The 21,271-nt window shown below is 42.1% G+C and overlaps 1 protein-coding gene across 1 annotated transcript in view; it reads left to right on the forward strand.

The window, feature by feature from the left end:
* Positions 1–19,737, forward strand: part of LOC136430827 (uroporphyrinogen-III synthase-like) — a 49,877-nt gene extending 30,140 nt beyond the window's left edge. Inside the window, exon 9 of the mRNA XM_066421811.1 lies at positions 15,720–19,737. Coding sequence (XP_066277908.1) covers positions 15,720–15,866 — 147 coding nt within the window. The 3' untranslated portion in view covers positions 15,867–19,737. The remainder of the gene's footprint in view (positions 1–15,719) is intronic.
* Positions 19,738–21,271: the final 1,534 nt, after the last annotated feature.

Genomic DNA, 21,271 nt, shown 5'->3' on the forward strand with positions numbered 1-21,271 from the left:
ATCTTGATGTTTATAATCTCCTTGAATTGAAGATATTCTAACTGTACATGAACCTTTTATGACAAGTTCTGAAGCATGCTTTAGCCTGCAGTAGCCCCTTCCTACTCCTGACTCCTGATATTTGCCAGGACCATCTCTGTCTGCCCACCTGATAGGAATCAGACAAAGCTGTTTGTTTGCACAACCTAATTTGTGTGGGGGAGGGCCGATCCTGACCTTGTGCATCTACCCTATGTTTCTAAAAACCCTCTTGCCAGAATTAAAAGTCCTGCATGGGTCAGGGCCAGCCGAGCTCCTCTACTGCCGGCACTTTCCAGTCGTGTTTGCTCAGAGAGCCTGAAGGGGGATCTTTTCCATAGTAAAAAGGGTGTGCACGGTACTAGGAGCAGCTGTGTAGCTAAAAGTATCTGATCATGCTGTTTTGTCTGGTTCTTCTTTTAAGGGGTCTTTATTTCTAAGACTTTATTGTTGTCTGAACTGTCACAAGAGTCACGTTCCATAATAAGTTGCAAAGAAAGTACATTACTTTTTGGTGATATGAAAGGTTCATGGAGGTGTGTAAGACAGTAGCAGACTGAGAGAGATGCTATCTTTTTGTCCTCCTGTAAACATTTTGGGATAGAATGAGGATATGAAAGGATGTCCCACTGGGAGGATACATGTATGTAAGTGGAAAAGGATGAGCTGGGATATGGTCAGGAAGGAGACAAGAGACTACAGGCCTTAATCAATAGTTCTGTTGAACTTATTCATGATGATGAGCGGATATTGGTATGATACATGTGATTGATTTACATCTAAGCATATCATATCAATGCTGGCAATGTTTGATATTATGATCTTCCTGATCATCAGTGTTCTTTCCTCTGCCTCCACGACAGCAGAGTTCTCTCCACTCTGCTGTAGATCAGCTGGCTCAGGCTTCACCAGACCAAAACATTCATGGTTTCTGCCAGGATTCTCACATCTGAACCGCCTGTGGAAATAAACCGGCTGTGTGCTCAGTCAGCACATCTTGAAACAGTCACAAAACAAAGCTAGCGAGACTAGAACCCCAAACCTTCTGGTCCAGCAACCTCTGTGTTGAGGCATTAACTCCTGCTGTCGTTTTTACTTTTTTCTCTTTTTTTTATTACCAGTATGAAGAAAATATATGCTACACATATTGTTATATATACAGATATGACTAATACATGTAAGTACTGTGAGTGTTTCGTAGTCTGTTATTCCCATGTCAATTGTCAGACTAAACAGACATTATCGTAAGGATAACATTAAAACATGCTACATGTAATCTGCCTAGATGTTGAGATGATTGAATAGAATGGCATGTATATTCATGTGTTAAGTTTTTTTTGGCTAAGCCACTTTTCAAAAGGTGTCTAGGAAAATGGACCGGGTGGAAGGGTCTGTAACCATTTCAAAGAGCATGCACAAAGAAGGTGTATGACACGAGTACCTAATCCCATTGATCTTCGGAAGCGAAGAAACAGCCATCACATCATCACATGAGTACAGGTGATCTGAATGTAGGGGATTCTCAACTCTTGTCTTGCTCCCCTATTTCTCTTTCCTTGTAACGTTAACAGCCCCCAGCCAAGTTTAGATCTGTTAACATCATCCGTGTTAGTGATGGGATTCCGCTAAGCTGACATGACATGGACATGTTTTCTGGAGTGCATGTTTGCATTTCTTTAGCACAAATTACCTGGTGTTTGAGAAACAGGTTGCCTGTTGATTAAAGGCACAGACACAGTCAGGAATGCTGGGCATGGGGAAGGACATGTTGACCCAACAGGAAATATATGCATGTCAACAAGCCCAGGTGCAGGCTGGGAGCAGGGGCAGCAATATCTTGTATCATGTTGGGTCAATATTAGTTTAGGAAGGTCCTGCTCTCACATTCGTTATGTGCTGGGCTATTTCTGGAACTGCAAGTTTAGTTTAGGACAAGGGCATGGCACACATGCTTTGTTCTACAATCATATACTGTATATACATCTTTCAATCATGAAGAATCATGGGGACTGAAAACTTGAAGAAAATAAAACAGATACAAGGATGAATCATTGAGTAAAGATGATGAGCACATAGAACTCGATCATAAGATATCAACAAATTAAAAATTCTGAAAAAAGTTAAACCATCTCTCTCCCTTAAACCCCACCCATAATCCTTCCTGGTCTGACAGTTGCAGAGACAAACATCACATCCTTTGATTGGTTTTGATATAATGCTTACAAATGATTGTCAGAAATTCTAAGCCCTATTGATTAGCAGACATAGACTTCTGTGATTTTCTTGCATCTTAATATTGATGAAGTCTACCAATTAAAATCTCATCATCTCTTGATACCTAATTTCCCAAGCCTTTAAAATTTGGAAATCTGGCATTGTTTGTTTCCATGCTCATGGTTTATTGTTCCAGGACCTTACTGCTGTGCTAGCCCTTTGATTTGAACAAGACTTTTGGTGGGAAGGAATGTGTGTGGTTGATACACATCTATCTACCAGGCTTTACACACTGCTATCCAGGATATCAGCTAAGCCAGCCGCACATTTCGGGGACTTGACAAAACTACAGAATTTCACTGCAATTTCTATCACCGTGATGATTCTTGCAATAGTCTACTAGTTACATTACAGTGTTTACTTTACAGCTTTTGAAAATGTTCCTGACTTGAATCTAGCACAGCCATGTTGCTTTGAGCCTGGTAGCCAGTTCTGTCTGTGCATGTCTGTCTGCTTCCTAATGTCAGAGACAACCCTCTCATTTCTTGCTGTGCTGTCCACAAATTGTGAACATTCCATGTCCAGTCAACTGCCTTCCTCAAACCCTTTAATTAGGATAACCCTTAACTAAACAAACTTGCCCCCCTAGGATACCTCCAAAATTATGTCTACAAAGTGACTTGCTTATTTTCATCCCACTGTGACATTTATCTTTCCACGGCCATATCAAATTGTAGGTTACATGAGGGGTATTACATGTTTTTCTATTGATTTGCAATGGATACAATCAATTTGATATGCTTTTATACCAGAGGTATTGAATTTCCAGTTTTGCCAAGAATGACTTTTTAAGTGATCACGGTACTTAAAGTATGTGTTTTGTAATTCCTAGAAAGCTAATCCATTGTATTAAGGCGGGTAAATATTCTGGTCCAACACAGCAACAGTGAAATGCATCATTGGCCATGGACTAGAAACCTGACATCACCACCACCTTGACCAATATTATCAGACTTGAACGTAACATTTATCAGAACTACAGGACCTATATTGCACATCTAAGCTGTTGACACTGACTGTGATGTGAATTGTATAGCATTCTGACAGAAAGTGCCTGAACTTTTAGAAGTCATATGAGTAAGAGGCAATGGCATGCATTGGTAAAGTGACCAAGGTAAATTCTGACCAATCTGTATCTATATCTGTATACCCGGTATAACAGCCCTTCGGCGTAACACACCAGCATCGCAGGCACGCGGCGTGGCAGCAGCTGGTTATATTACACTGAACGGCCTGTCACACCTAATTTTGCACATCTGACTGCAACCGTTCCTTAAAGGTATTTAGTGAAGATGTTCCTACAGTATTTGATGACAATTAGCATCATAAGAATAATGATGAACAAAATGCAAAAGCTTATGTCAGAGCTTATGATGCCTTGTATGTAAGGATGTTGTTTTCTGGGTAGGCCATGGTGCCTTCAGTACATATCTTCCCTCATTACTTTGGTGTTGAATGTGAGGTCAGTGTCCAAGGACATGGAGATAAGTGCAGCCTGCTTCCCAGTCGGGCGTCCCCAAGGCTGTCAGCACCTGAACCATGAGCCGTCTGAGAATGCTGCACACTTGTGACTCACGCTAGGATGGGGAGATAGCAGAAAATCAACAGCAGATAACTTTCAGGAAGATAATGTGGGTCATATATCTGGTATCTTTGGTGTCATATCACCCTTTGCATTCATTTCACTCCTCTTCGATAAGAGAATGAATCGGTAGGGACTGTTTCGAAAGTTCAGAAAATGTTTCCAAGATTGCCGCCTAAAAAAGACCATCATCCTTACATTAAATCTTTTTTGCTAGATCAATAAAAATCATCACTTGCCCTCATCCACATCTTTTTTATTCCAATCTCTGTGAGACAAATGTCAGTGTGGTGACCCTCACTATCCTTTTGCTTCTCGTAGATAGCATTACGTCATCATCTTGTGTGAAGGATGAATGTCTGTGTGTCCCAAATGTTATCTCATGTGTTCATTGAGACTTGAGGAGAGATGTGCAACCTTTGAAAGTTGCAAGGTCTTAGAATGTGATAAGGTCTTTTATGGTGAACTTTAAAAAACAACATACCTCATACACATACCTCCTTGTCAGTATCAAATATCTTACACTTACAGTCACAAATGAATAAGGGATAACATTTGGTTGTTTCCCAATATAATAATCAAGATATGCTCTAGCTGAGTGCACATTCAACCAGTTTCCACACTGCAGATGTGCGGACACTGTCTGTTTGTCATCACTGGTTAGTAGTGCCGTGTTGGAGAGGACCCAAACCGCCCATGCTGCAGTTTGTACGGTCTGGGGAACATCAGAGTCGAGGACTCCCATAAGCTGAAGCCTTAGCCCTTGCAAAACACTGGAAGGTTAGTCTAATGACAGAACTTGATATTGCCACCAATTCCATGTCATTAAAAGGTGATTAGACCAACTTGCTGTGGAGCAGATGTATTGCTCCCAGAGCTGTTTGAGAAAAGGCAGGCAAGGGTGGCAGCTCCCACCAACTTCTCATGGCTGACTTTGAACTTTACCTACACTCAGTTGAAAGTACATCTACCAGGGGAATCAGACAAAGAGCTTGAAAATATATGTATAAACTTTTTGTGGACCACGTTAGTAAAAATCAATTCTGAGGAGACTTTTAAACAAAAAAACAACACTGGTACCAGGAAGGCCCACGTTTCAGTACCAAAAATGAAATATGGCTTTTTTCTAAGTCACTCTGGAAGCTGTCTCAAAGGGTCAATTTAACAGCTGTAGCATTGTACCAGTTAGCCTCACCAACAGTGCCAAATTGGGCCAAAGTCATTACACGATCTCGCATTAAGACTAAGAGTGATTTATGTGACCAAAGGTTCTTTTTCCACTGCTGTGTTCAACCTTTGTGGCAGGGATAATAGGGTGGCGCCTACTGGTGAGTCTCACTTGCCAGCAAACCTGTACAAACCAGGCAGACACAGTCTCTCTTGTACATCTGGTCCTACTGATCGGAAGTGCAAAATTGCCTTCACATGTTGTGCTTCAAAAAGAAGTAAAATCAGACAGACAAACCTGGATGGCACATGTGCAAAAGACAACTTAGGACAAGGATGGTCAGAACTCCCACAGTGTTTGGACCTGACTCCCAGACTTGGACATTTGAAATATTCAGGTCTGCCACACTTTAAATGATAGAAAATAGGTATCGGTCACGTCCAAGTGAGTGAGTGAGAGTGAGTGAGAGTGAGTGAGAGTGAGTGAGAGTGAGTGAGTGAGTGAGTGAGTGAGTGAGTGAGTGAGTGAGTGAGTGAGTGAGTGAGTGAGTGAGTGAGTGAGTGAGTGAGTGAGTGAGAGAGCGAATGAGCAAGCGTATCTGAAGAGCAAATATAAGATACTCCTATATACAGTACATGTACTTGGTTTTACGATATCATTCCTAATTGCATTTTGATTGTGCAGTGTAAGAGTTTAAGTTGAGGTCAATGTTCAATGACTCCTGTTTGAAGCTGGCATGAGGCCACCTTAAACATGTCTGTCTGACTGTCCAGGCCTCACACCCGGACCACCAAGTTTTCTAATCAGGTGAACTTGAATGTGTATTAGGATTTACATTGAGTTTAAAGGATCAAGGCAGGAGGAGGTGTCTGAGTTGCATGTGGTTTTGGCATCATCCAAGTGGTGCTGAAGTCAACAGTGACAGCATGGGACCCTGCCGTCTGGTACTTCTGCCGGTTTGATCAATCTTCATCAAAAGTTCATCTTAGTTTTCCCCTTTCAGGAGAAGATGTAGTGTGTGGATGTTGCATGTTATAGTCGTGGATTAAGCGGATGTTGTTTTTTCTAATGGCATTTGATAGAAGGAGCACATCGGCTGGTGGAGTTCATAGCATCTCACATATTGCCATGCATGGTGGTCTGTTGTTTAGAAGTAGCGGCATGGTGTCTCCGTACCTGATGGTGTCTTAAATGGTGTTTGGTTGTTTGTATTTTTGCCTGTATGTGTCTTCTGGTGATTTCCTTTGCTACCAAAAATGTGCAGAAAAAGGAAATGAAATGTGCAGGTTTAAGAGAGATTGTTTGATAGCTCTTTTGTTAGAGTACATGGCCAGTACTATCATCTCTGTTGAAGAACGTTCAGGTAACATGACAAGTGAACAATGCTTTCATGTAGCCATCCCGCCCAAGGCTTTTGGTGTCCCTGCATGGCATCCCGTAGTAAACTGGGAAGATGGCCTGGTGTCCTGTCATGTGCACTTGTTCCCTGCTTGGAACAAATTAGATGCATGTGTGGGGCTGCCGCTGCAAATTTGGTGCAGGTTGGAGTGGGGGGACAGCTGGAGGACCCAGGCCCTTTGAAATCCCATCCTCTGTGCCTACAGGGGGGAGCTGCCTGATAGGGGAGGTTATAAGGTTGGAGACTTGACATCAGGCCAATTTCATGCCTTTTCTCTAATTAAGAAACCAGAAGAAGGTACTGGCAGATACATGTACCCTACCAAGAAACTCTATTGTAAATTCGAACACAGACTTGGAGAGTGAGGCAGCTTTCGTTTCATCTTTCGTCTCTGAATTTAGTGGTTTGTGTTTATCTTCCTGCAGACAGTAAAACTTGTTGAACATTTTGGCAAGGCAATCACAATTTCACAACACAATTCTGCTTATTTAACGACTCAAACGTATATCAGGGAGGAAGATAGTTAAGAAAAGGGTTCCATTTCAAACATATGACCCTGCATTTCTTTCAATCCTGTCGCTTTGGAATGCAGACAGCATTTTATGACTCTCACTTGGCGAGAAGTCAGACCTGTGCTATATATGAGGGATGTAAACTGCACCCTTCTAACTCGGCTTGGAATGTTGGAGCCCTGGTTTAATCACCGGTCGCTGATGGTCAGATGGTTTTTCACTCCTGCAGACCTCCTCCCATTGCTGAGAAGGCTTCTTGGATGTAGAAGAAAGGGGGAGGAGGAGCCGGTTTATGGGTCAAGTCATTTGACTTTTTGACTTTACTTCTTACAACTTAGAGGGAGAGTTCATGTACATCCACATTTTAAAGATGTACTGGTGAAAGGATGAAAGTAGTAAGGAAAAGAACAATACAGATTGAATGTATGAATGGATATGTGGATGAATGTATGCAAAGAATGGATGGATGGATGGATGGATGGATGGATGGATGGATGGATGGATGGATGGATGGATGGATGGATGGATGGATGGATGGATGGATGGATGGATGGATGGATGGAAAATAAGAGTAAAACATCGTGGGTGCTGAAGATGTTTCACAGTAGTTACCATGGAGGCTTGGAAAATTATATGTTTTTCTAACATTGTTAAGTTATGACATACCATATAACATGTAACAAATTGTTGTCAGTATCATATTTTCTCTCTATCTTGTACAGGACTGACCATATACAGTCAAACCTGTCTATAGCGGTCACTCAAGGGACTGGCCAAAACTGGCCGCTAAGGACAGGTGGCCGCTATGGAGAAAATGTTGATAAATTGACGTCGAGTGACACATGTTTTCAGTACCCACTGAGATACATTCATTCACCGCACAGTACACATGTAAACATTACATAGGTAAGGTACATTTTAGATCATTTTAGAAATTTGATTGTTGTTCTTTCACTTCTATTATGGGCTTGAAAAAAGAATTATTGTATCTGCCAACTCCAAAATCCATGGCTCAAAATGCTCGAGCTTCATGTCTGATCCTTCGCGACTGACGCTGCCGGCACACGCGTCGCCAACGAGTTTTAATCATATGAAACAAAGTCCTTCGCAGCAAAATGCCACCTAGTTAGTTAAGAACAAAATATATGTTGCTCAGTTGCCACTTACTGTTCGTTTTCGACCGTTTTCAAACATAAAATCGTGGCGACAATTTTCCTTAGTCTGTTGTTGTTTGCTTGTCATGATCGGCTTCTACCATTATGCTAATAGGGTAACGAGAGGAAGGTCGCTCTTTTGAGGACTTTTTTCTTTTCAGAAAATTGCAACAGCCCAAATTTTACATCATAGTAATGTTATTCATATTTAGTTTGAAGCTTTTGGTTAAGTAATTATCCTCAGTGATAGTTTACAGCAAAATAAATTTAGCACACTATACCTCCACAACAGTGGTGTCTTCCGATGACGTTTGTGCTGCTCCGCCATTTTGAAAATCGTGTTTGGGCACATTTCGGATGAATTCCTGCGAAAACGGAAATATTGGGCCGACATTGAAACATTCTTGTTTTCTTTATTATTATCCTGTAAAGTTGAGTTCATATAAACTTGATAACTGCATTAAAAAATGAAGATTTTGAACCCGGCGTGCGGTGGCGATGCGGCTTCTACCGGCGGACATTGACCGTTATCGGCAGTGTTACTGTACTCGCGGGACCGAAAATCGTCTGGCCGCGACCGCGTTGGACAGGTGGCCGCTATAGCCTAATTCTTAATGCTTATGTCAATGGGAAAAATCCAAGGGACCGACAAAAAGTGACCACTATGGGCAGGTGGCCGCTATGCAAAGGTGACCGCTAATACAGGTTTGACTGTACCTGTCAAAATGCCTCCCTCCTGTAGCCATCAAACAGACCTGGCACCTGCATCAGAGGCTCTCCTTTCCCTGTGTTGATTGTTTTTACTCAGCCTCATTTGTAATCTTGCCCCCACAGACTCCCTTCTAATAATCCAACCTCTCCATCTCCTGACCTGCCCACCCCTGCACCCTGCCTTCTGGCTGTTGGAGGGACATAAACTAACCAATATTCCACCAAAATCTGCTTCCAATTTTCATGGATGCTTTCTCAAGCCCCTGATGGTATAACATCACGGCCCACTGACCCTGTACTACATAGACCAATTGTTTAAAGCTTACTCCTGTCAAGGTGATGTATATTATCTTCAGTAATCCTCAGTAGCACCCTGTTTGCTCCTTCATTTGATGTATTAGCTTGTTGATAGACATATATAATGGTCACCCACCAGTAAGTAATCCAGGGGATGTGTTCACACATGCCAGTATTATCTTTCATAATCTGTCTTTAGCTCAATATTTACACTATGTAGAGAAGACTGGAGAGGCCTTGTCAGGTAAATAGTCATTTATCAAGTGTTTAGGATGGAGAGGTTTTGCCTGGAGGGATTTGATGTGTATGGGATCTATTTTGATGTGGTGTGTATTCATGTCTGCAGATAGGGAGGTTGGTATGGATGACTTCAGCTGGGGCAGAGTTGGATTAGTATGCACGTACATGTAGTTATCTGTTGGATCATTTATCTGTGGGAGTGTAGGGATATTGCTGTCTTTTCTTCTTAGGTTGGCAGATGAACATAGGAGCAAACATAACAACTTAATTGATAAAGATAATCATTGGATATGCACTTAAGATATATATGTTGGATTAAGAAAGAAAGATAAAGCACAGTAACACTTTTATATAGCATGCCATGATTTATTGCATATGCCCATTAAGCAGCTCATAATATTCATATATCCATTATAAAGTTTCTTTGTACCCAAGGTTATGTTACATAAGTACATTTGTAACAGTCAAAACCCCTTAAGAAAAGACCAGTGTTCCAAGATTGCTGTGAAGGCGACAAACACAGATCACCATTTCTCATAGCCATAATATTTTAACAAGCTAAGCCCCTAACACCCAGGGTGTCAGCTGGTTCCTATTGCAGAGCTGTTGTCCATAATCATGTGGTTTGTATCATCAGTAGGGACTCCCATATTACACACCTAATCATCCAGCCTGCCTCCCACCCATGTAGAGATGATGTGAGATGATCAGGTCTGACAAAAGCTAATGACCCACTCTTGGTGATCCGTAACCCCCTCACTAATAAATCATTATGTCTAATGGACACTTAATAGACCATGGATCCACAGCTAATATGATAAATGGACCAAGCTGGTTCTGATTTTGATGCAGCTTGGTCCACTGTTACAGTGTTGCTCACTGTTACGTAGTACCTCTCACATACTGGACTAATGTGTGTTGTGCATGAGTAGGTATGCACAGGGAAATAAACTAGAACATCATCCTACTTTGTTTGAATGAAGCCTTAGTCTTAATCAATTGAATTAGTCGAATGATCATGATGACCTGTTCTGTTGTGTTTCATACCACTCTGGATCTACCATATTTTTCAAGGTCAGTTTATCTTTCGCCTGCACAATTTGCCTCTTTCTCCTTCCTGTTCTATTTCAGATCTGATCTTTTTTTCATCTCTCTCACACTCCATCACTCCTGCATTCCTCTCCTGTTTTTCAGCCTAACTACAGTGTACTAACATTTGCACCTGTGTGATACAAAAGCAGAAACCTCTCACTCTCAAGTATATAGGGACATGAAATACTTGTATTATAGTTAGTTGACATATTTCAACCTGAAAGTACAGCAATGATATAGCCCCCGGATAAATTATGATGGAAAAGTTCCGCCCCATTCCAGACGATTAAAGCCGTATTAGGAGAGTTTTGTATATAACTGGTTTTGAAGGCTAGTGCTGGCCTCAGAAGTAGGTCAAATTTATCTCCTGCATCAAAAAAGGCCAGTCACAAAGAAAGATCTTTATCCCAGCCAGTGTGGTGGGAATATAGCCAAAGTGTAGAATGAATGTAGACTGGGTGCCTGAGGGCTGAGAAAGGTGATCGCAGCAGGGTGCCTTGTTAACTAGCCTATCCTTCACCTTTACTACTGAACCATTCAGGAGCCCTGAGGGTGTGTGCCCCAGCCAAGGAACCGGCACTGATGATCAGGATGTACACAACAGATGAAAACACATCCAGCCAGTCTAGATACATGTAGACAGGGGGATGTGTGTGCATTTTATCTGTGTGTTGGTGTCTGCTTGCGCGTGTGTATTTGTGTTGTGTGTGTGCGTGTGTGTGTGTGTGTGTGTCTCTCTCCCTCTGTGTGTGTATGTGTGTGTGTGTGTCTCTCCCTCTGTGTGTGTGTGTGTGTGTGTGTGTGTGTGTGTGTGTGTGAGCATTTGTTGGTTTTTTTGTCTGTCTGTGTGTTTCTGTGGTGAATCACAAGAAAAATACCTTTGATAGAGGTTGAAAAGGAGCTGGCATAAGATTATCATTGACCAGTGGTAGTTTATAGTTAATCCCTCTATTAATATTTCATTATAGCAAATCATTCCCATTTGGATTGATGCATTTGTTTTTTCTGCCTGCACCATCCATTTGAATAGCAGCATGTCAAATAATTTGTTCTTCTCCTTGGAATTCAGCAGGATCCTAATGAAGTCCAGGCTCTCTGAGATGACCCTCATTTCAGTCTTGTCTCTCTTCCAAACTCTCCTGGGGTGTCCTTGCCTACACCAATCTGTCCAGGTTTTCCTGAAGAGGTTAGGCTACTGAGAATGATTAAAAGTTGTAACAACTACTTCAGCCATTTCTATTTAGACTGTGGATGTCAATCCTTCCTGATATCTTGCAGTAATACCTCTATGACTATGTCATAGTTCACAATTAGTTACAGTTAGGAAAGAATGACCATGCTGTGACACAAGATTACTGTACTACCAAAAATTTTCGCATTCATCTGTTTGATATTCGGATAATAAAAAAGGTGTATTATCATTTGACAATGACAATAAGAGAATTGCTTTTCATCATGGATTGTGTGATGATAGGTAGGTACTCGCATTTGAGATGTCAGGATGACTTGCATGTATTGTACATCCTGCAAACAAGTGACAGACTTGCCTATAACTTTGTCGCTTACTTTGTTGGACCACCAGCTTTGCTAACTGTGGGGCATTTCTTGTTATGTCTGGACTCAGTCTGATCAGTGCTGTTTCACTGGAAGTGGTCTATACTAACATGGGCAGCCTGTGGCTAGGGTGGATTTACATGTACAGCTAGTTCTGCCTCCCAGCATGCCTTGTTTTCTCAAATGCTCACGGTCCAAGCCCAGCTCACGGATCTATCCCCTAAAAGTCTACTGTTGGATGATGAGAGAAAGAATGTAATGGTTTATTGTACCAAAAGTGATTTTGTATGGACCTGAGTTTCAACAAACAAAATGTTCTGTGCTACATAAGTGATGTTGAATGGATTACATTTCTAATTTGCTGAAATTCAAAGAATCGGGTTTTGGGTGAGAAAAAAAGCTAACCAACACTCGTCAACACTGCTCCAGACCATTTTCCAAAGAACCTGTACATTTCAATGAAAACAGACCAATATACAATGCCATAAATCAAAGCTTTATAACATATGTAGCTCTGAGCATGATTTTATATTACCGTTTTTTCACTTGTTGGGAAAAATCACTAACTGCCTCCAGCCTAAGTATTTTAACCGGCAGACATTTTACAATGGAATGTCATTTCCAACAATCCTACATTCCCTGGTAAGCCTGGTGGATTTAGTGTTGTTCATTTATTTTGGTTTTTACTTTCTTGTAGCAAAAGGCGAGGATTTGAGTTTGTATAGGGTGGGAACGTGATCTAATCGTGTTTGCAACTTTTTCCATCTTCCAGCTTAGCCCTGGCTGGTTATGCCTGTGTGTTCTTGTATTCATCCACTTTGGTGACCAGTTTAAGCCAGCAAGCTAATTGTCCAGTCACTGTTTATAGCATGTTTCACATATTTCTTGTAATGCGCACCTGAGTATTTTGGCAGTGTTTGGAGGATGTTTGTGTGACACGCCCTGGTGATGGTGTCGGAGCGCTGTCCCCCTTTCTTACAGTGAAAAATATGACTCAGCCAGTCGATTAGTTTTCCAGAGGATCTCGTAAATAGTGCCAAAAGCCATCTCACAGAATGGACGTAGGACCTGAAGTTGAATGCAATACTTGCTTGCAAACGTTGTATCCTGGGGTGATAAATTTATTTACCGTACCAGCCATTCCCAGCATTTGTACCAAATATCTCTGGGAAACTTTTAAAGCCGTGTTTGACAAACTGGCCTAATTGATAGCTGTGTCACAGGTATCGCGGTAACCACGGGATGGAGGGACATAAAAGCTATCTACCGATGGAGAGAAGCAGGCTTTTCGCCTCTAGAGGTCTCAGGTTATTTGCACATACCAAAAGTGAGTAAGTTTGGCCCCAACACATTCCCACCCTGCCCCGAGTTCCCCACGCCTGATGTTTGCCGAGGCCTGATCCAGATCAGAAGTGGCAAAACTGTTTAACCATAGCGACTTGGTCTGGCCACAGAGATAACTGCCATGTTAGTCAGCAGGGCGGTCCAGCATGGACGGGGGTGTCTGTATGTGTAGATATCCATATGACATCATAGAAAGGGAAGGGGTAAGGCTGCCATAGAAAGTAGTAGTATAGTATCAGTCTATGATTTTATTGTTGTAGCTCCCTAACATGGGTGGGCAGCAGTCGGCTTACATTGTAGTCCAGGCAGCTCTGTCCAGCGGGTCCACGCTGGTGAGGGCAAAGTAAATTTTGATGTCCTTCTTGACCCACTTTATCCAATATTTCATTGGTCCGTAGTACCATGACCTCTGTTGATCACTGTTGCCCGAGGCCGTAACTAATGGCTTTATATGAACAATCAAACCCTAGTATCAGTGTTACCAAATCTATGTACAAGTATGTACCACACTATACACTGTACATCAAAGTATTACCAGAACAAAATGTTGTTCCATCTAACATTACATGCTTTTGTCAGTGTCACTTAATTTCAAAACAGTCATGTGTAATTATCATGTTTCTAGGTGGTCTTAAGTTGGTTTGGAAAAAGTTGTGTCCCCATGGTATGTTGTCATTCTAATGTGACTAGACTATATGCAGCTAAGGTATGTCAAATCTTATTAAGTAAAGCTTGAATTCTTTATATTCTAACTTAAAACTTCAACAGGCCATACCAACAAAATATTTGTGAGGGTATGACGGCTATTGAATCTACCATTGTAGATTATGTTTCAATAGTATTTGTCCTATAACACAGTCTTTCTTACCAGTCTGTTGAGCAGGTGGGTTGACAGGTGCCCTATTGTACACCTGTACTTCAGGAAGCTGCCATTGTGTAGTTTGTCTTGCTCTATCTGTATCTTTCATCCCTTTCTTTCCATCCACAGCCTACAGTTTAGCATACAAGCCCTGCAGACTAAGTGTTCCTCTGATGTATTGTCTCAGAACTGTTTGCTGTTATACCGGAACAGTTCAATAATTGTAATACCTCTGCATTGATCCTGTTGCCATTCCCACCAAGGTTCTTCACCCCAACTGTACACAACATGAGTACTTGAAAGCTTTCTCTCTTCTAAATTTTGATCACCCGATGATTTTCTGCTATCGGTGACTCCATTGGGAACAGTCAATCTGCCAATTGTGTGGAATTATCTATTGTTTATTTCTGTGTGTGCCAAGCTTCCTACTTCACTCCAAATATTTTCCCCCATTGTGACCCTCCATATTTGTACATGAAGGTTGGACGGGTACTGTTCACACACCGCTATCGTACGATATTTGCCCCCCGCCGTGTTAGGAAAGCCGCGGAGACACGCGCCTTTGTGCCAACATTCGTCGCTTCCGTCCGCTCCTTGTAACAAATAACAAAATATAATGTTTACTCGCTATCGCATCTGTGGGATGTATTTTATGATGCTAATTGTTATAATCATCAGGTCCTTTTCTGGCCAGGCTACTCTGATAACAGCGATAAGGAAATTAAGTGCTTCAAGATCTTAAGTTGTTGATCATCGGATGAAATGACCGGCTTTAAGAGCACCTTTCAGCAGCTGGATTTCAAAGCAGTGTTTGCCGACTGCTTGGTCTTAGGTTTCAAAAGTCAAGTGGAGACGTGACTGATAACTGTTTATTTGAGACACAGAATCCGGAGGAAAATGTCCCAATTTGTTGGGGAGTGGCGGCATGGGTCATACAATAACCTGGGTATAGAGAGCGGGGCATGATAGTTCTCCCAGAATGTCATCACTAGGGCCTGGTCTCCCAAGGGGACGTGTCCTGCCGGCTATTATCGTGTTCATTAGTGCATCCGGCTGTTAAAGTGTTACCTGTCTGCTACCCACTCTCAAGTAGGAAAAAATACAGGTTGTGTAAGGAGGAGTGGAACATGGGCAGAGAGGTCACCCACAGTTCACATACTCCCGCTTTGAACGCAGGTGCTGTAAGCCTAGCCCAAGGCCTAGACCTAGATGCTCCGTGAACAGAATCAGGGACGGCAGCAGGATGTGTGTGTTACTGTAGATATAAGTCATCATGTCAGCTGTGTACAGAAGGCTCAATAATGGCCTTCCCAAGGGCCTTCCTTTACAACTTGTCCTTCCAAACTTGTTCGCATCTTAGGAAAAGACTACCGGTAATCTTTATTGGAGATAAAGTGCAAGATAGACACTATAAGCATACACAGCCACATCTACATTGTACATTTATGTAACCACATCCCATGTAGCACTGTATCTTCTCCATTTGATTAAGACTGTACTCCTTTTGTACCGCAGATTGCTGCCATTGGCCCCACCACGGCAGAGGCAATGACCTCAGCAGGCCTGGCAGTAGCCTGTACTGCAGAGAAACCCAACCCCCAGTCCCTGCTGACTGCGATCCAGGCTAACATGGCTGCACAGCCCACTGAAGGTCCAACCTGATGATTCTCCTCTAACTCTGGATCAGACAAGCCTTCACACTCTGCACCAAGGAGAGGAACACCTACCTCCCTACAAGTGGAATTCATGGCTTGGCTTCACTTGTCACAAGTGGAATCAAATTGTAGATAAATACAAAGGTCCTAGAGTGTCTGCATGCCTTTTTCTGCGAGCCGTAGCAAGCTATTTTGATTCACTGTTAACCCTAGCAGGTCCAATGTTAAGGGTTGTCTGTAAGTTATTCCTGAAGCATAATTGGTCACTTTAATTCTACACGTTGTAATCCTGAATCCATCTTTAAGCCTTGTTGAGAAATTGTTCGTATCACGAAGTCCGACGCCAGATTGCCCCAAAGTCTCAAGTAAGCACTCCGTTGTGTTGGTGTTCACTCTTCACTCTTCACAGCCTAGTTTTGTCAGACAACCTATTGATACAGCAGGGCAATCCAATGAACCAGTTCCCAAAATCTTTAGCAATAAGAACATAACCTTCTTGGCAAAGATAACAACTCAATATGCCTGTAAGTGTTGCTGGTCCTCCTGAATTTACCATTAAGTGTTGACACTCTCCGAAATTTAATATTAAGCATCCCCTCATGCATCCTATATCCCCTCTACATATAAGCCTACATGTACTCCACCCATCTGTCTGTCTCGGTGACTGATTATTCTTTAAGGTGTCATAAACCCTGTCTGGAAGACTTCAGTATATGTTCATTAGATAATGGCCTTCGCCTGAAGTAGCAATATAGCAGGCACCTTAAGTACACTTTCTTTGTCGGTCTCAGAATGTTCAAGAAGTGAGATGGTTGTTTAACGTAACATCAAAGCAAAGTAGACGCTGTGAGGACGAGGCCGAGCTCCTCCACCATTTAGTGGCTTTCCCTGGCATCCTCCAATCCCCGCTGCAATGTAAAACAGCGGATCTGATTGCACCTTGATAGGGAGAAATTCCCGGGGAGTTAGAGGCATTAGGTGTCCTAATACATGGGTATTCCTGGTAGCCTACCCCGATGAACTCTGGCCAGCTCTTTGGTGTACCGTTCCGGCTGCAGCTCTGGGACTGAACTTGAGTGAGCTGTCTCTACCGCTTTGTGGAAGACTACGTGAGGTAAACATGTGTACAGGAAAGAGCAGCTAGCTGTGAAGGATTTGCCCTGTGTGGCGTCTGTCAGCTTGTGAAAGACAAAGGATTGTAGTAGCGGTACCGAACTTCATTCTCCAAGGACGCAGAGTTTAACAGATCTCCTTTGTGGCTTCCTCTCTGAAAACTGCAGCAAAGTTGGAGAATTTGCCCTGTAGGGTTTTTCCGTCCACCAGAGGCATGCCTTCCCTTGTGGTGTTGTTATCTTTTACAGTAACTCCCAGGATGCCATATCCTGTACTTTGTCTCATGTATCAATCCTACTGGCGGTACTTGTGGAGAGCAGTGTATTGTAGAGAGTAGGGTTGTGAACTACACAGCGAGTAAGTTTCTCCTGACTACAAAACACTACCTGATAAGTGAAATCACAGAAATATGAGGGTCTGCTTGGGGGATCCTAGCAATGCTTGACAGTAAATATAGGAGCTCTGACAAGGCTTAAAGGTAGGTTCAGGAGGACCTCAATGCTTAAAGAAAACTTGGTTTATTGATGCAAAATGGTTTGGGTAACAAGTTCATTAGATTATTATATCCATGGGTTGTCTTGCAAAACTAATCTGTGAACACCAATACAGCCGAATGCCGCGTTGCAGTGAATTTTGGGCAATCTGGTGTTGATCTTCACGATATTCAGAACTCATGATAAGAAAATAGCGTGCTAAGTGTTGTACTTACACTTCTCCAATAATTTATTGACAACGAATTGGAGTGGGTTGGTACGATTAACGTTGAATCAAAATAGCCCGCTATGCCTCGCAGACACAGGCATGCAGACCTTCATCTCTCTCCAGCTTACAACTGTGGTGGCCTTCAACCCATCCTAGTGTAGACCTGTGCATCACAGATATACATCTCCAGAATTACAAGTATGCTAATACCTGTTCACATGATTAATCCAAGCAGGTTGTATGGGGATGATATAACAATATTGATGACACAGTTTGAAATAGTCAACATTCTTTCCTGATAGTGTCAACTGTTACTGTTTACGTCTGGACTGATGTTACGACACTGATGTTTTCAACAACAAGGAAGTATTTCTTCCACTGACATATTTATTTGTGCAATAACATAGAATGTACAAAATGTAGTGCATGTTTCTCTGGTAGTTTACATGTTATTGGATCATGTTTGTTCTGAAAGTACATCCAACAGCCATAGATCTGTCCTTCGTGTACCTGGAGGGGAAGAGAAGAAAGCAGGTGGGAGCGCGGCACACCTGTTGGCCCACCTGGTATGTCAGCAATTCTCACAATGTAGTTTGGGAACACACCGTAATCTGACATGTCACTGAAGACGGGTAATTTCCTGCCGCCCCATTCAGACCTGGTATGTACAAAAGACGGCAATTTCTCGGATGAGTGGCAATTTCTGGAAATCTGTGTATGGGTGGGGAAAGGGGGACGTCGTCATGGTTAAATATAGCTCTTACAAGTCTGCTGTATTTACCTGTACATCTGGGTGTGGTGGAAATGGCATGGGAAGACGTGAGCCGACAAAGCAGAGGAAATGATCAAAGAAGAAAATAACCAAGAATCCTAGAATTGACACTATTCGCATTTCTGCATGCACACGTGCAGATGTGGTAAACACCAAGCGTAGCTGGTACCAAGAGTATACAATGTATGTACACACCTACTCCTAAGTGTGATGTGTACTCTAAGCCAGTTTATGGCATGTTTTAACCATCTTCCTGATGAGTTGTATCTGTATGAAATGTTGATGTATAAAGAGATATTTTTCAAAGAACATAGCTGTTTGTCGTAAGGCCACAGCAAGTAAATTTCATGGATGACATCCTCCGCAGACTCCGAAATTAATGAGATAGGGCAAAAAGAACAAGACGGGCAAAAAAAACAAGATTGCTATATTTTCAAATTTTGAGATCATAATTCTTGTCAAACAAGAATTGAGGCGACGAAATATGATATCATGACCAACAGGTCTTTTAGTCCTTTATTCATTCATATATAATATAAAACCTCCTTGATTCAACAGTAAACATGTCCTTGTAAATGAGTATACATCTCAATAGACAAACTACAACAAATGCAGAAAAGAGCTTGTTGTACCATCATCTGAAGCAACTACACTGGGTATTCATATGCGATGAGACACCTTGTGTATACAGCTCAATTAACTAGAACCCCCCCCCCCCATTATTTATGTAATGTCCTTGGTAGAACAAATGCAGAAAACAGCTTGTTATTATACCATCATGGGCAGGAACTACACGGGGTATTCATATGCAAGGAAACACCTTAAACTGTCAACGTTTATGACATATTTGCCAATTTTTGGGGTGTTGACCACTGTAGAAGGGCAATGAAATTTCTTGTTTTATATTTTGAAATCAGGCGAAAATTAATGAGCGCGCTGATATCATCCATAGAAATTACTTGCTGTGGCCTGAGTTCTCTTTACTTTATGTAAGACCATCAGCTTGCTCTGAAGCAAGATGCACCTTGACAGCCTCAAATAGCTGAAAGTACAGCATATCTAAGGTATGAGGTAACGGTTATGCTTTTTTCTGACATCACCACGGCTTGTATACTATTAGGTACATATATGTGACATTGAAATAACTTAAGGTTGCAACTGGCAGAGAGGCCCTTTAATAGAGCGTAGCGATTAGCGCAAATCAGAGAAGCCTTCAATAACACCATAATTGTTCAAAAGAAGGTCACATAATTGTACCATATTGTTTACAGTAAATCTGTAAGCCACTTAACAGTTGTTCATGACGCATTTTCAGGTTTTGTCATCACTCTCCGTAGTAAGAGTGACGTATGCCAGTTATCAATGTACAGTGACAGCTATCAAAGAATTCTGACCTAAAGAAACAATTTCTCAAAAAAGTCTCCTGGTGTACATCACCTCTCCTCTTCTTTCCCTCAACTTGAAGGGCAATATCTGCCATAAAAGTTTAATGAGGGCATTTCAGTCATTTCAGTCATAAATCAATACCAGGTCCTTCAAAGGTGCATTAAGTGTGTCACCCCTTCTCTTCTTCTATGCAACTTTCTCATATGACCAGAGTCCTGCCATTACCAGTATACCATGGTCTAGTTGAAGAACCTGACAGATTGACCTGTAGGACGTCTATATCTCTGTGTTATCGGGCTGAGTTGAGGATGACCTTAAAGAATGATGAGGTGAAATATCTCAGGATGTAGTAAAGTTCGTCTCCACAGCAAAGGTACACCGTGTGTTACCCATCTTTCATTGGCCAGAGATAGGAGGCAAAGTACTTCATCTTTAAGATGCTTCTTCTTTACTCCAAACCCCTTCTTAAGAGCTGTTATGGGGTTGTCTTGGCAAATACACACCGAGATATGCCTCGAACTTGACTTTGAATGCCCTTCAAAACACACAAAATGTCAGCCTTGCTTGTGATGATTCCTCATCAAAGGCAGAGGAGCGTCGCGGCGTCATTAAGGACGGATGAGCAGCGGCTGTTTTGTCATCTAGTCTCCATCATTAGCCGTGGTGTTGAGAGTGGGAACTGATCCGCGCTCTCATTTTCCACCCTTAATAGTCGTGGTGGCGTGGCCCTGCTGCTCCACGTGTGGATGTTTTGTCTGGGGGCTCAGAGACGCGCTGCCACCCGGGTAGGCCAGATTGTGAGGTGTATAAACTAGTACTAGTAGTTCAACGGAATAATGTCAAATAGAAAGTCCATAGTCCATTGTAGACAGACCCAACGGGTTGGTCCCGATTGGCTTACATAAACTTTTGAATAATATCAAGAAACATATGCAGCAGTGTAATACTGATACCTGCCTCGCATCTGTGTAGAACGTCGGGGCTTTGATCTTGGGTCGCCTTCTACGTACTACAGGCGTCAAAAAATATTATTATAATAATAATAATATTAAAGAATATCTCTCTTTCATTATAACGTGTAGATCGCTGTAGATCTTGGGGAAAAACAGAAGCATGTCGGTCGCTACATGTATCAATAGAGCGAAGAAAATAATTTATGGGTAGTGGTAGAGTGTTCACCACGACTGATTTTAGCGGAGAGATTGCCTGTTTGACTTCCTGGTCCTGCCTAATGTCCTTCCTTTGATTCTGGACGGGTGTGATTCTGGAGAGTAAAAAATGTTAAGGCAGTATAGATTCAAATAGCGACTCTTTCGTGGCGTCTAGTAGAATTCAGAATGTTGATCTCGTCCTATCTTGTGAAAATGCTTCTACGTTTGTGATCCCAGATAGTCGATCTATCTCACTCGTCGTGTTTCGGTGAGCCTACGGAGCTAATT

The sequence above is a fragment of the Branchiostoma lanceolatum genome, chromosome 3, assembly GCF_035083965.1.
Source record: "Branchiostoma lanceolatum isolate klBraLanc5 chromosome 3, klBraLanc5.hap2, whole genome shotgun sequence".
Lineage (NCBI taxonomy): Eukaryota > Metazoa > Chordata > Leptocardii > Amphioxiformes > Branchiostomatidae > Branchiostoma > Branchiostoma lanceolatum.